Source organism: Brachycentrus maculatus, unplaced genomic scaffold (genome assembly GCF_059751285.1).
Source record: "Brachycentrus maculatus isolate JH-2025_06_01 unplaced genomic scaffold, ASM5975128v1 h1tg000911l, whole genome shotgun sequence".
Taxonomy (NCBI): Eukaryota; Metazoa; Arthropoda; class Insecta; order Trichoptera; family Brachycentridae; genus Brachycentrus; species Brachycentrus maculatus.
Window position 1 is genome coordinate 159,003 of NW_028281636.1, and position 11,459 is coordinate 170,461.

Sequence of the window (11,459 nt, forward strand, 5' to 3'; positions counted from 1 at the left end):
GGCGATACGACGTCTAATCTCTCCTTCACAAGTTCCTTCATTGCTGATTTGAGATCCGAGGAACTGGAACTCGTTTATTATCTCTAAACCTTCGAGTCAGTTCCCGAGATCACCAAACTTCTTAGATCGATCTATGATCATGATCTCGGTCTTGCTTTGGTTAATCTCTAGTCCCAGTGCCTTGCTCTCAATCTCTACTCGTTTAAAATAAAACAAGAGATTAATTACAAAATGTTTTTTTCGGCACGGCATGTACGGCCATACTCCCAGAGGTTTGATTTTAATTTTATTTTATTTCTGATATCTATTGTATTCTTGCCAGTGCCCTTTTATTAAAACCTAAAATAAAATGTATATCCACACACAAGTCATGCTTTTGTGGGATTTTTTGTGTATTAATATTATATTTTTTTGTACTTGTAATTATAATATATTGTGAAATGCAAAAGAATTAAAAATAATGAAAAAAAACTCACTTCTTGATGAGCAAATTTTCTTGGCACCAGATGAAGAAGCCTCGGTGCTCCTTGGCAGCTTTGGTGAAGGCGTCTCCGTGAAGCACCAAGATATACAGGCATTGTAACATGTAATACAGCATATCCGGTTTGTCTGTGTCCGGCAACTCCTGCAAAACAACAACAAAATATACTAATCAATCGGTTAACATTTTATTTGACTACTTAAGAGCCTGTTTCCATTCAGCAATAGGGTCATTTAATAAATTTCTTTTATTTAATATAGAGAACAATGCAATTTAAAAACTAATAAATTAATCGGATGATTCTCTTCAAGATTTTATAAGAAACTTTCAATATTGTCAGTAAAATAACTTATTTATTATAACTGCAGATAGTTGGTAGAATTCCATATTGAATTGTTGGGTAATATATCCAAAATATTGGATTGAATATGTAGTGCGTTTCGTCTTATTAACACGTTGTTGGCGGGACACGGCATTTGCCGTTTTTCGCGGACTGTCGGTCAACTGCGGGACACGGCAAATGCCGTTTTTGTCGACTGTCGGTTATTGGCGGGAAACGGCAATATACGAGTTTGTTATCAGCGTGAAATAAAACGCGTTGAAGGGTAATCTGCTATCTGGGTGCTAGGCGATAGTCTGTTGACGTTATTTGAGATGTCTTGTCCAGATTGGCTAGTGTGTCGCTTGTAAAGGCATCCCCAGTAATCTAGAGTTTTTATGCGATCTCAATCTCAAGTTTAGTTTGAGCCATTTCACGTATTGGACTATTTTTCATACCGCTCGCACTGTTTTGTTAACTGTCTGGTATGTTATTATTTGAATATATTAGCATTGTATAGGGAATGATACCTCGGAGGGGAAGACTATTTTTTATAGTTTACAATGCTTCTTAAATTGTAAAATACGGAATACTTAATTAAAAATTATTGTTATAATTTATTTTTGATGATAAAATGTCATATATGATTTCTTTGAAAATTTCAATAGAAAATATTATTTGGTTTAGAAATCGTGTCAATTTTAAGAAAGCGAATACTTTTGCGCTAATCGCGAAAAACACCCACTGTAGGCTAAAGTATATATATATATTTATATATTTGTATATATATTTGTATATATATATATATATATATATATATATATATATATATATATATATATATATATATATATATATATATATATATATATATATATATATATATATATATATATATATATATATATATATATATATATATATATATATATATATATATATATATATATATATATATATATATATATATATATATATATATATATATATATATATATATATATATATATATATATATATATATATATATATGTACCCCTAGACTTAATAATGGCAATTATTGTTAGTACATATATAAGGACTGTAATTATTTTCAGTCAATGTTTGATAATGTGTTAATAAGACGAAACGCATCACACATCATATGTAAATGAAAGTAGAATTCAATCCAATGACCGTGTTTAATTTTGGATATATTACCCAACCAGTAAAATAACTCGCATGCATTAATGAAGGTTTATGCTGATGCGATAATTTCAAACATAAATGTCACGTGCAAAGTTCATTCAGAAAAACGACCCAGTGTTTTCCCTCACATCATATTATTCTTCTAACTCTTAATGCGCTCATAATTTCTAAAATGATAAAGCTAAACGCCTTTAACTATGATTTTTTTTATTAACTGGTATTATTATTTTGTTTGTAATTAAAAATAAGACTCGACACTGGCAGAAACATCCTCTCACTGGGTAACTGCCAAATAAAAGAGAAATAGATATATTAGAATGACCCATTAACCGCTTCATACTTTTGAACGAGTCACGCTCGCGCGCTTAATGCGTTCAATGCTAAATGCCAATTTTTCATTTTTCATTTACTTTTTCGACGATGAATTTATACAAAATGTTGTAGACGTAATTGAAAATGAAATATGCCCAAAATTGTTATATTTTAGTTGAAAAGTGGATAAACTTTGAATGAAAATTTTAAGAATTTTTTTTTTGTGAACACTTAATATAAAAATAACCCTAGCATTAAGTGGTTAAATGCAAAAATGTAGAGAGAGGAATGGAGCTGAAGGCTACGCGTGTGTGTACCTTTTTATATATGAAGGCAAGGGATCTTGCATCCTTTATGTCACTGCGACCATATTAGGTCTATTGTGACCTCCCTTTGTATCCTAGCTCACTCTCAAGATCTACATGAGTCATGTAGCTCACGACCTGTCTCGGTGGTGAGAGCTTCACCTTCTCGGAGTCTAGTAGTGGTCCTCCGAGGATGTGTGTGTACCTGCAGGAGCTGGTGGATGTACTGGAGCTGCTGGGGCAGCTCCTGGATGGAGAAGCGGAACTTGCCCACGGAGGTGTGCCAGAAGTGGGAGGGGTCGTCGTCGGGGCCCGGCTCCGTGGGCTGGTCGTAGGGCTTGTCCCCCTCGCTCTCCTGCAGCGACTGCGGCGCCTTCTCGGCCGGCAAGATGGCCGCCAGCTCCAGCTGTTCAGATACCGTCTCAACCGTGGCAGTCATTATCTGTCATAAATACGCCTAGTGAGTACGTGCGCTACGCATACCATCCGGCGCCCACAGCCATTAGCTCTATCCATTCCCAGGGATCTATTTCTATAGCGCAATCTCAACAATTCAACTCAATCAAATAAATGTGACGACAAGCCTTCTCTTATTCTTGTATATCAAAAACAAGCCTTACTCTTATTCTGGTATTTCAAAAAACAAGCAGTACTCTTAATCTTGTATTGCAAAAAACAAGCCTTACTCTTATTCTAGTATTTCAAAAACAAGCTTTACTCTCATTCTTGTATTTCAAAAATTACTCTTATTCTCGTTTTCCAAAAAACAAGCCTTACTTTTATTCTGGTATTACAAAAACAAGCTTTACTCTCATTCTTATATTTCAAAAAACAAGCCTTACTCTTATTCTCCTATTTCAAAAAACAAGCAGTACTCTTAATCTTGTATTGCAAAAAACAAGCCTTACTCTTATTCTAGTATTTCAAAAACAAGCTTTACTCTCATTCTTGTATTTCAAAAATTACTCTTATTCTCGTTTTCCAAAAAACAAGCCTTACTTTTATTCTGGTATTACAAAAACAAGCTTTACTCTCATTCTTATATTTCAAAAAACAAGCCTTACTCTTATTCTCCTATTTCAAAAAACAAGCAGTACTCTTAATCTTGTATTGCAAAAAACAAGCCTTACTCTTATTCTAGTATTTCAAAAACAAGCTTTACTCTCATTCTTGTATTTCAAAAATTACTCTTATTCTCGTTTTCCAAAAAACAAGCCTTACTTTTATTCTGGTATTACAAAAACAAGCTTTACTCTCATTCTTATATTTCAAAAAACAAGCCTTACTCTTATTCTCGTATTTCAAAAAACAAGCAGTACTCTTAATCTTGTATTGCAAAAAACAAGCCTTACTCTTATTCTAGTATTTCAAAAACAAGCTTTACTCTCATTCTTGTATTTCAAAAATTACTCTTATTCTCATTTTCCAAAAAACAAGCCTTACTTTTATTCTGGTATTACAAAAACAAGCTTTACTCTCATTCTTATATTTCAAAAAACAAGCCTTACTCTTATTCTCGTATTTCAAAAAACAAGCAGTACTCTTAATCTTGTATTGCAAAAAACAAGCCTTACTCTTAATCTCATATTTCAAAAACAAGCTTTACTCTCATTCTTGTATTTCAAAAAACAAGCCTTACTCTTAATCTCATATTTCAAAAACAAGCTTTACTCTCATTCTTGTATTTCAAAAATTACTCTTATTCTTTTTTCCAAAAAACAAGCCTTACTCTTATTCTCGTATTTCAAAAACAAGCCTTAGTGTTATCCTCGTATTTCAAAAACAAGCCCTAGTGTTATTCTCGTATTTCAAAAACAATCCTTAGTCCTCAATAGTAAAATCTCACCCATTCTTCTGACCCCTATCTGCACAAAATTGTGCATAGGGCACTGCATCGTATTGATGCAATGCTATCTTGATCGTGAATTCCACAAAGGCAAGGCAACCAGTCCTTCATGTATTAATCCAGGGTGATAAATCACTCTAAATAAATATTAGAGTGATTTGTCACTTATATTTACTTAGAGGCCCGGGGAATCGAACCAGGGGCCTCCAAAACGGTAGCCAGACGTGCTAACCACTATACTACGGAGGCGAACATCACTATGACAATTACTGGGTATTAGTGCTAGGTCAATATAATTTAAACATCCTAACATTACGCACACAAAGTTACATATTAGTGTAAACATATTATTTTTAATATTATTTGTCCGCCTCCGTAGTGTAATGGTCAGCACGCTCGGCTTCCGTTCTTGAGATCCCGAGTTCGATTCCCAGGGGGAGGGGGTCAAATAAATATAAGTGGTTTTTTCAATCAAATATTTATTTATTTAATATTACCCTGGACTGGTACCTGAAGCGGAGGGCAGATCACCGTTCCTTGGTGTGTTAAGGATCAAGATAACACTGTGTCAATACAATGCAGTGCCCTATACACCATTTATGTATTTATATGATGCAGTGCTCTTTGCACCATTGGGGTGCGGATAAGGGTTCGAACGAATGAATGAATATTATTTTGGGAACTGCTTGTGGCTGTCACAAATATTTGATACTGGGGTGTCACTTGAGTTGATAATTGTTGAGTCATTGCACTATCCGAATTGTCAACCGTTTGCTAAGCGAGGCGGACAACTTGCAGTGAGGAGTAATGAATACAATGTATGGAACAGTTTTCTTACCTCCGAGCTTCACAAACTCACCTCAGCTTTCGAGTAAAGTTGCTAATAATGAACCAAACAGGAAATTGTCAAGACCTAATGGTGGAGACTGACCGGAGCCATTTCGTCGTAACGTAACACGTTACGATGCGAGCATTCGTATAGTCAGAACAGCGAACCGAGCGTCCATCCATAGTTTCGGATGCTCGGTGATGCTTGCCTCGTAACGTGTTACAATGTTACGATGTTACGTCACAACGAAATGCTCCGGTCAGTCTCCACCTTAATGTTACCATGCTGCCAACAAGTCCTTACAAAACCAAATGGATTACTCGCTAAAGCGGATTTTAGCCAAATATTATTCAAATAAATCTTATAAAAGATGGCTCGCAATTTTAACAATGACAAATTCCAAATTAAAACGAACCCGGCTGCAATAAAAGTAGTCAAATAAATTCCATGGCAAATTCTTCATAAAAAAAAATATATAAAAATGAGTAATTTTACGATCGGCAGTTGCTAGTCATTTTGCAATTCTCGTAAAAACTAGAACAAAAATTCAAGCCAATAAATTCAGTAATCTGTTGTTATCTGAGTTACATAGTATAACCTTTTTTTTACAAAATTTATATTTATATTTTTCTTCTTTTAACTCTTATTGCACCCATTGATGCATAGGGCAGCGCAACGTATCAAAGCAGTATTATTTTAATCGTTAATAATACGAATGCAAGGTGATCAGGCCTGCGCTTTAGGTACCAGTTATGGGTGACATTCAATAATATTTGAGTGAAAAATCACTAGTATTTATTCAGTCTCTCCTAGGAATCGAACTCGGGACCTCCAGTATAGAAGCCAAACGCGCTAACCACTACACTACAAAGGCAGGCAAATTAATTATAATTCACTCCAATATTGAAGAATCTGGAGAGCAGGACTGATCACCTTGTCGCCGTATAATTTTAACGGTCGAGTAAACTGTCTATCTATTAGATGCGGTGCCCTATGCACCATTTGGGTAGAGATAGGAGCTAAAGAAAAAAATATGACGATTATAAGAGTCACAATCGTGGTTGGTATACATTGTTTCAGCATCAATTGCTAGCACAGAGCGATCATGTAATTTTATCACTTTCTTGCATAGCAAGCTCCTAAAACTAGAGGTGTAATTTACACATTCCGCGCACTTGAGATATTTGGCAACTCTGCGTGCACTGGGGCGATGCACTCGACATTCGGAGTATGCATTCATAAACGGGTAATGCAGGGCTGCCAAATCTCACCGCATGACTTGACTATATGGACACGTTCAATGAATAATGTTGGATCGTCAGAAACAAGGCTTTGCAGAAATTATTTGAAGATTTATTTATATATTGTATATTCATTTATTTTTTTAAAGCGATAATTAAAAAGGGTATAAAACATAGAATTTCTGGGTAAAACTACATTTTACTATTATGAATTCAAAAAGCATTTGAATTAAGTTTTTTTGTAAATATTTCTATTACCATAAACCAAATGGTGTATTTGTCAAACTACTTAGATTTACAACATTTTGAGTGTGTCCAAATACTTGTTCACAAAATCTGGATTATCTCCAATTACAGGAGTTATTTTCATATTATTTTTTGATATCTCATCAAAGATGAAGAAGAATATGGAAGTCTGGGCATTTACGGGGCTGAAGACCGTCATCGGCTGGTTTAAGCGATCACTTTACACACAATAACATTCACCAATTCTACCCATTATTGACAACCACACTACTCAAATCCTTGTAAGTTCTATATATATATGAACCAATTTAGAAACCTTGTTCTTGAATCACTAGAACTTCACTAATATAAGAGTTTCTGCTTAATAAAAAGCTTCTTTACATCTCACCAATAGATGTCTCTAGTGAAGTTCTAGTGATTCAAGAACAAGGTTTCTAAATTGGTTCATATATATGGAACTTCCAAGAATTTGAGTAGTGTGGTTGTCAATAATGGGTATAATTGGTGAATGTTACACGTGTGTAAAGTGATCACTTAAACCAGCCTATGACGGTCGTCAGCCCCGTAAATGCCCAGACTTCCATATTCTTCTTCATCTTTGATGAGATGTCAAAAAATAATACTTAGATTTAAATAGTTAATAAACTGTTGTGACATTCCATTTTATAATATTCCATAAAAATGACTTTAACATCTTAAATAACTTAATTATGACGCCGGTTTAAAAGCAAACAGCTTCTTCCTCAAGACAAATTATGTGAATAATTTGTTTGTATTAATTCGTTAATATAGTATCAATTAATAAGTTGTTCTTGCATGTTCTGTACTTATTCTAACATTATTCAATGAATATAACATACGTAAATCCTATGTGACACATTTTTTTATAGAACAATACAAAGCATACGGTTTGAACGACGTAAGTATGAAAATAAAATGATATAGTTTTTTTTTTACATTAAAAAATATTTTTTTTAGTTAGTACAGTGGTGTCTCAGTACACGTCCATTTAGGAAAAATTCCAACACAATATATCACCTGTTTGGATATGAAACTTTTAGAATATATATTCAGCTTTCAGAATTGCAAATGTATGAAATCCTTACAAAAATTCCACATTTTAAATGTTTTTAATTTGGAAAATAAAATGTGTGTGTGGAAAATAGTTTTAGAATGGGTTTCGTACATTCGGAATTGAGAAAGCCAAAAATGCCTTTTTTCTGGTGGGGAATGCCATATAAACCCGTGTTTTACATACGTCAAAAGGCGCATTATTCCCTTTGGTGCTTTTGGAAAAAATTAGTCGCGCATACATCCTGGAAAAAGTAGGACGTAAACCTAGAAACCACTGTATTTTATTTTTAGTTAGTGTCATGTATTAGCTGAATGAAGTGTGTAATTTATAATGGGAAAATGTAGTTTTATTTTGCAGAAGACTCCATTGTTGTATGAACAAAAAAGACTACTTATTTCATACATTATCATGCAAATTACAATAATACTAGACATCTGGGCTATTTCAACATTTGACATGTCGCTCACTCCTTTCAAGAACTTCATAAATAAAAAAAAAACTGATTTTTCAGGAGAACGTTTTTAAAGTTTAAAAATATAAAACAATGTATTAAAAATAAATATCAAGCCACTTATTGAACTTTTTACTGTGCAACAGATCTTTTTAGGTAAAACCTGAAGGTTTTTGAAAAATATTTAATATATTTAAAAAAAAATAATAAAACAATACATTTTCTTCAAAATGCAAAAACAATACTTTCTGCCCTGTAGCAGGTAAATACAATATTAAGTTAAAAATATGCCTTTTTTGCTGGGATAAAGTACATTTTCTGGGCATTCCGAAAACTTGCATAACTGAAAATTGACAATTTTTTATTTATGACGTTCTTGAAAGGAGTGAGCGATGTGTGAAATTTTCTAGTAGAGAATTACTGACAACTGTAAAATGACAAAAGATGACATATCTCGGTCACTGGGCAATACAGCCAATTGTCAGGGGTGACACGGAATGAAAATGCGGCATTGGCAGAGGACACAAAACATCTCGGCTTAGGAATGTGCGTGACAGGACTCGCTTTATCGAATTATTTGAAATTCTGCATAAGTATAAGGAAATAGAAATAATGTATTTGAGCCATCGTTTCATTAAGGTAAGCAGAAAAACACGAGAAGCTTAATACAAGTGTATAATCAAATATAATTTTAAAAAAACATATACATTTTTTTATATAATTTATATTTGAAGCACTAACTTTATAATTTTCCATTTTAATTATAAGTTTTTTTAAAAGATTTTTTCTTGTTACATTTAATTTTTATAATATATAAATATTGAGCAAGCTTATTAGAGGAGATATTTTGTGTTTATTTACTAAATATATAAACACAAAATTCAAACAACTATGTATTCTACAACTCTTAAAACTCCTGATCGCTAACACGCTCGTATATTTCGCCTTTGCTCCATATTTCGGTTTTCCATGTGGTATATACCCGACAATATGCAACAACAGAAAGATACAAAGGATTACCAGTAGAGGCCCCCCGCAAGAAACTATTATATGCCTAGCCTAGCGATACCTACTCGGCTGTCCAAACTTAAAACACAGTAAGGGACATTTTTTTGTAGTACGTTTTTTTTGCATTTTTGGACTAAGTAGAATCTACTTAGTCCAAAAATTCAAAAAAAAAGTACTACAAAAAAATGTCCCTTACTGTGATTTGAATTTGGACAGCTGTACTTTCCTTCATATGGATTTCTAACCTACATTATAGTTTTTTTTAATGCCATTGTCATCAAATTTAGTATAACATGTCGCGAATCTGTCGAAAGGTAAGGTTATGATGTCCACAAATCATTTTTAAAATAAATGTTTTCAAACTTTTTTATCAAATAATTGTTCTGATAATATGTTAGAATGATCATTCACGCATTACTATACACGTATATCACTTTTTTTCAATTCAGAACCAATATTTAATGGAAAAAATAAACAAAGCAAAAAGTGACATACAACATTTATACACAGTATGCTGTGCTTTGCTTAGTATTTGACTTTAACGCATCTTTTGCGGGAGTCGAGTTTTATAGCCCTCAGTCCGCCAATTGTCATTTGCCGTTTGGGAGACTGTCATCACAATTACAAAAAAATTTACCCCTATAGTGGGAGACTGTTTTTGCTTATCTATTGCGATATTTAAAGTTTATAGTGATATCTGTTGAATTTTCGGTAAAGCTTTATTATAAGAGTATAACTCGGGACTGTCCCACTCTTACCACTGATACCACTCTTTAGTTCAAAGTTGATTTTTATTATGTATTATTACTGTTTATTTAGTTTAACTTTATATTTGAAAATAATTAAGCACACATAAGACACTGATTCATTAAAAATCATAATATTGTAGGTTAGTGTTCAATTTTTTCTTTGTTGATGGGAAAGATATAAAATGTTTTTATGATTTATATGTTGTCGCGATTAATACGTCACACAAGCGGAATATTCCTGGGTCACTCATTAACTTACGCTTGATCAGCCCCGCATGAGATATGTAAACGCCGTTTGAATGGAGTACTGGGTACTGAAGTATAGTTACCACTAAAATGTTGATTCTAAATTAAAGTCAAATGTTGAAATAGCTCAGTTAGAGAGGGGGAAGGGGTAGGTTGGGAAGAAAACATACTTCTAGTAGGAATACATATACAAACACTACTCTGGATACATAGAACGTATTACAGACATACTTGAAGTATCTGTGGAAGCACTGAGGCACACCAGCTAAAACAAATTTATGAGGCGAATGTAATTGGAAAAAGGAGCAGAGGAAGACCGAGATAAACTTGGCACAATCGTGTATGCCAAATACTTTAAAACGGTCAGGTTAGGAGTCATAATAATCAGCGGGTATGTATGAGGAGATGCATGAACGGGGAACAGGCAAAGAATGTTTGCAAAGACAGAATGGTGTGGCATTCTATTCTCTCTGCCTACCCCTGCGGAGAAGTGGCGTGATGGTTAGTCAGTTAGTTTCTGTTTTATAAATAAGTATTGTAAAATGCGCCCTCGGCACGGGAAAACTCAGTAAGGGCGCATTATTGTTATTTGTAATTATGTGTTTGATGAAAAATAAATAAACAGGTACAAATAAAGAAATAACGCAACGAATTATCATATTCTAGATTATTCATATCTTTTGGATGATAATAGCGGTGTGAGATTGTATATTGTATTTGTAATAATTATGTGTCATGTGCACTTTGTAATTAAAATTTATGTGAAAAATGTTGCCTCAAGAGTTTTGATAGTTTAAAGTAGATAGTTAGGTATGGTAATTGAAGTCTTTATTTTTTGGAAAGTATCTGTTCTATTTCTCCGTTTTTTTCTAATTATACAATCATTCCAAAACTAGGCAGCTGTCAAATAAAAAAAAAATAGGGTTAGGATTATTTTTTTAAAAACTTTTTTCCTTCACACACATTGTCAATATACTTTTGTTTAAAAATGTAAAAATAAATATTCGATTTGAAATTAAATGTTTTGTTTTTTTTTAGTGTGAAATTAAAGATGATTTAGCAAATTTTAAATTGTGCCTCCACAGTGGTAGTGCGTTTGATTACTCTAGATCAGTTGTTCCCAATTAGTTTTTCCTGCATACCGCTTCAAGGAAGAACCCAAA

General features: G+C 33.2%; 1 protein-coding gene across 1 annotated transcript in view; it reads right to left on the minus strand.

Moving 5' to 3' along the window:
* The window catches only part of LOC148299879 (protein unc-79 homolog), a 58,953-nt gene extending 55,870 nt beyond the window's left edge, over window positions 1–3,083 (minus strand). Inside the window, exons 1-2 of the mRNA XM_088275542.1 lie at window positions 2,811–3,083; window positions 477–625 (exon numbers count right to left, since the gene is read on the minus strand). Of these exons, the coding sequence (XP_088131668.1) occupies window positions 477–625; window positions 2,811–3,044 (383 nt within the window). The 5' untranslated portion in view covers window positions 3,045–3,083. The remainder of the gene's footprint in view (window positions 1–476; window positions 626–2,810) is intronic.
* Between the last annotated feature and the right edge of the window lie 8,376 nt (window positions 3,084–11,459).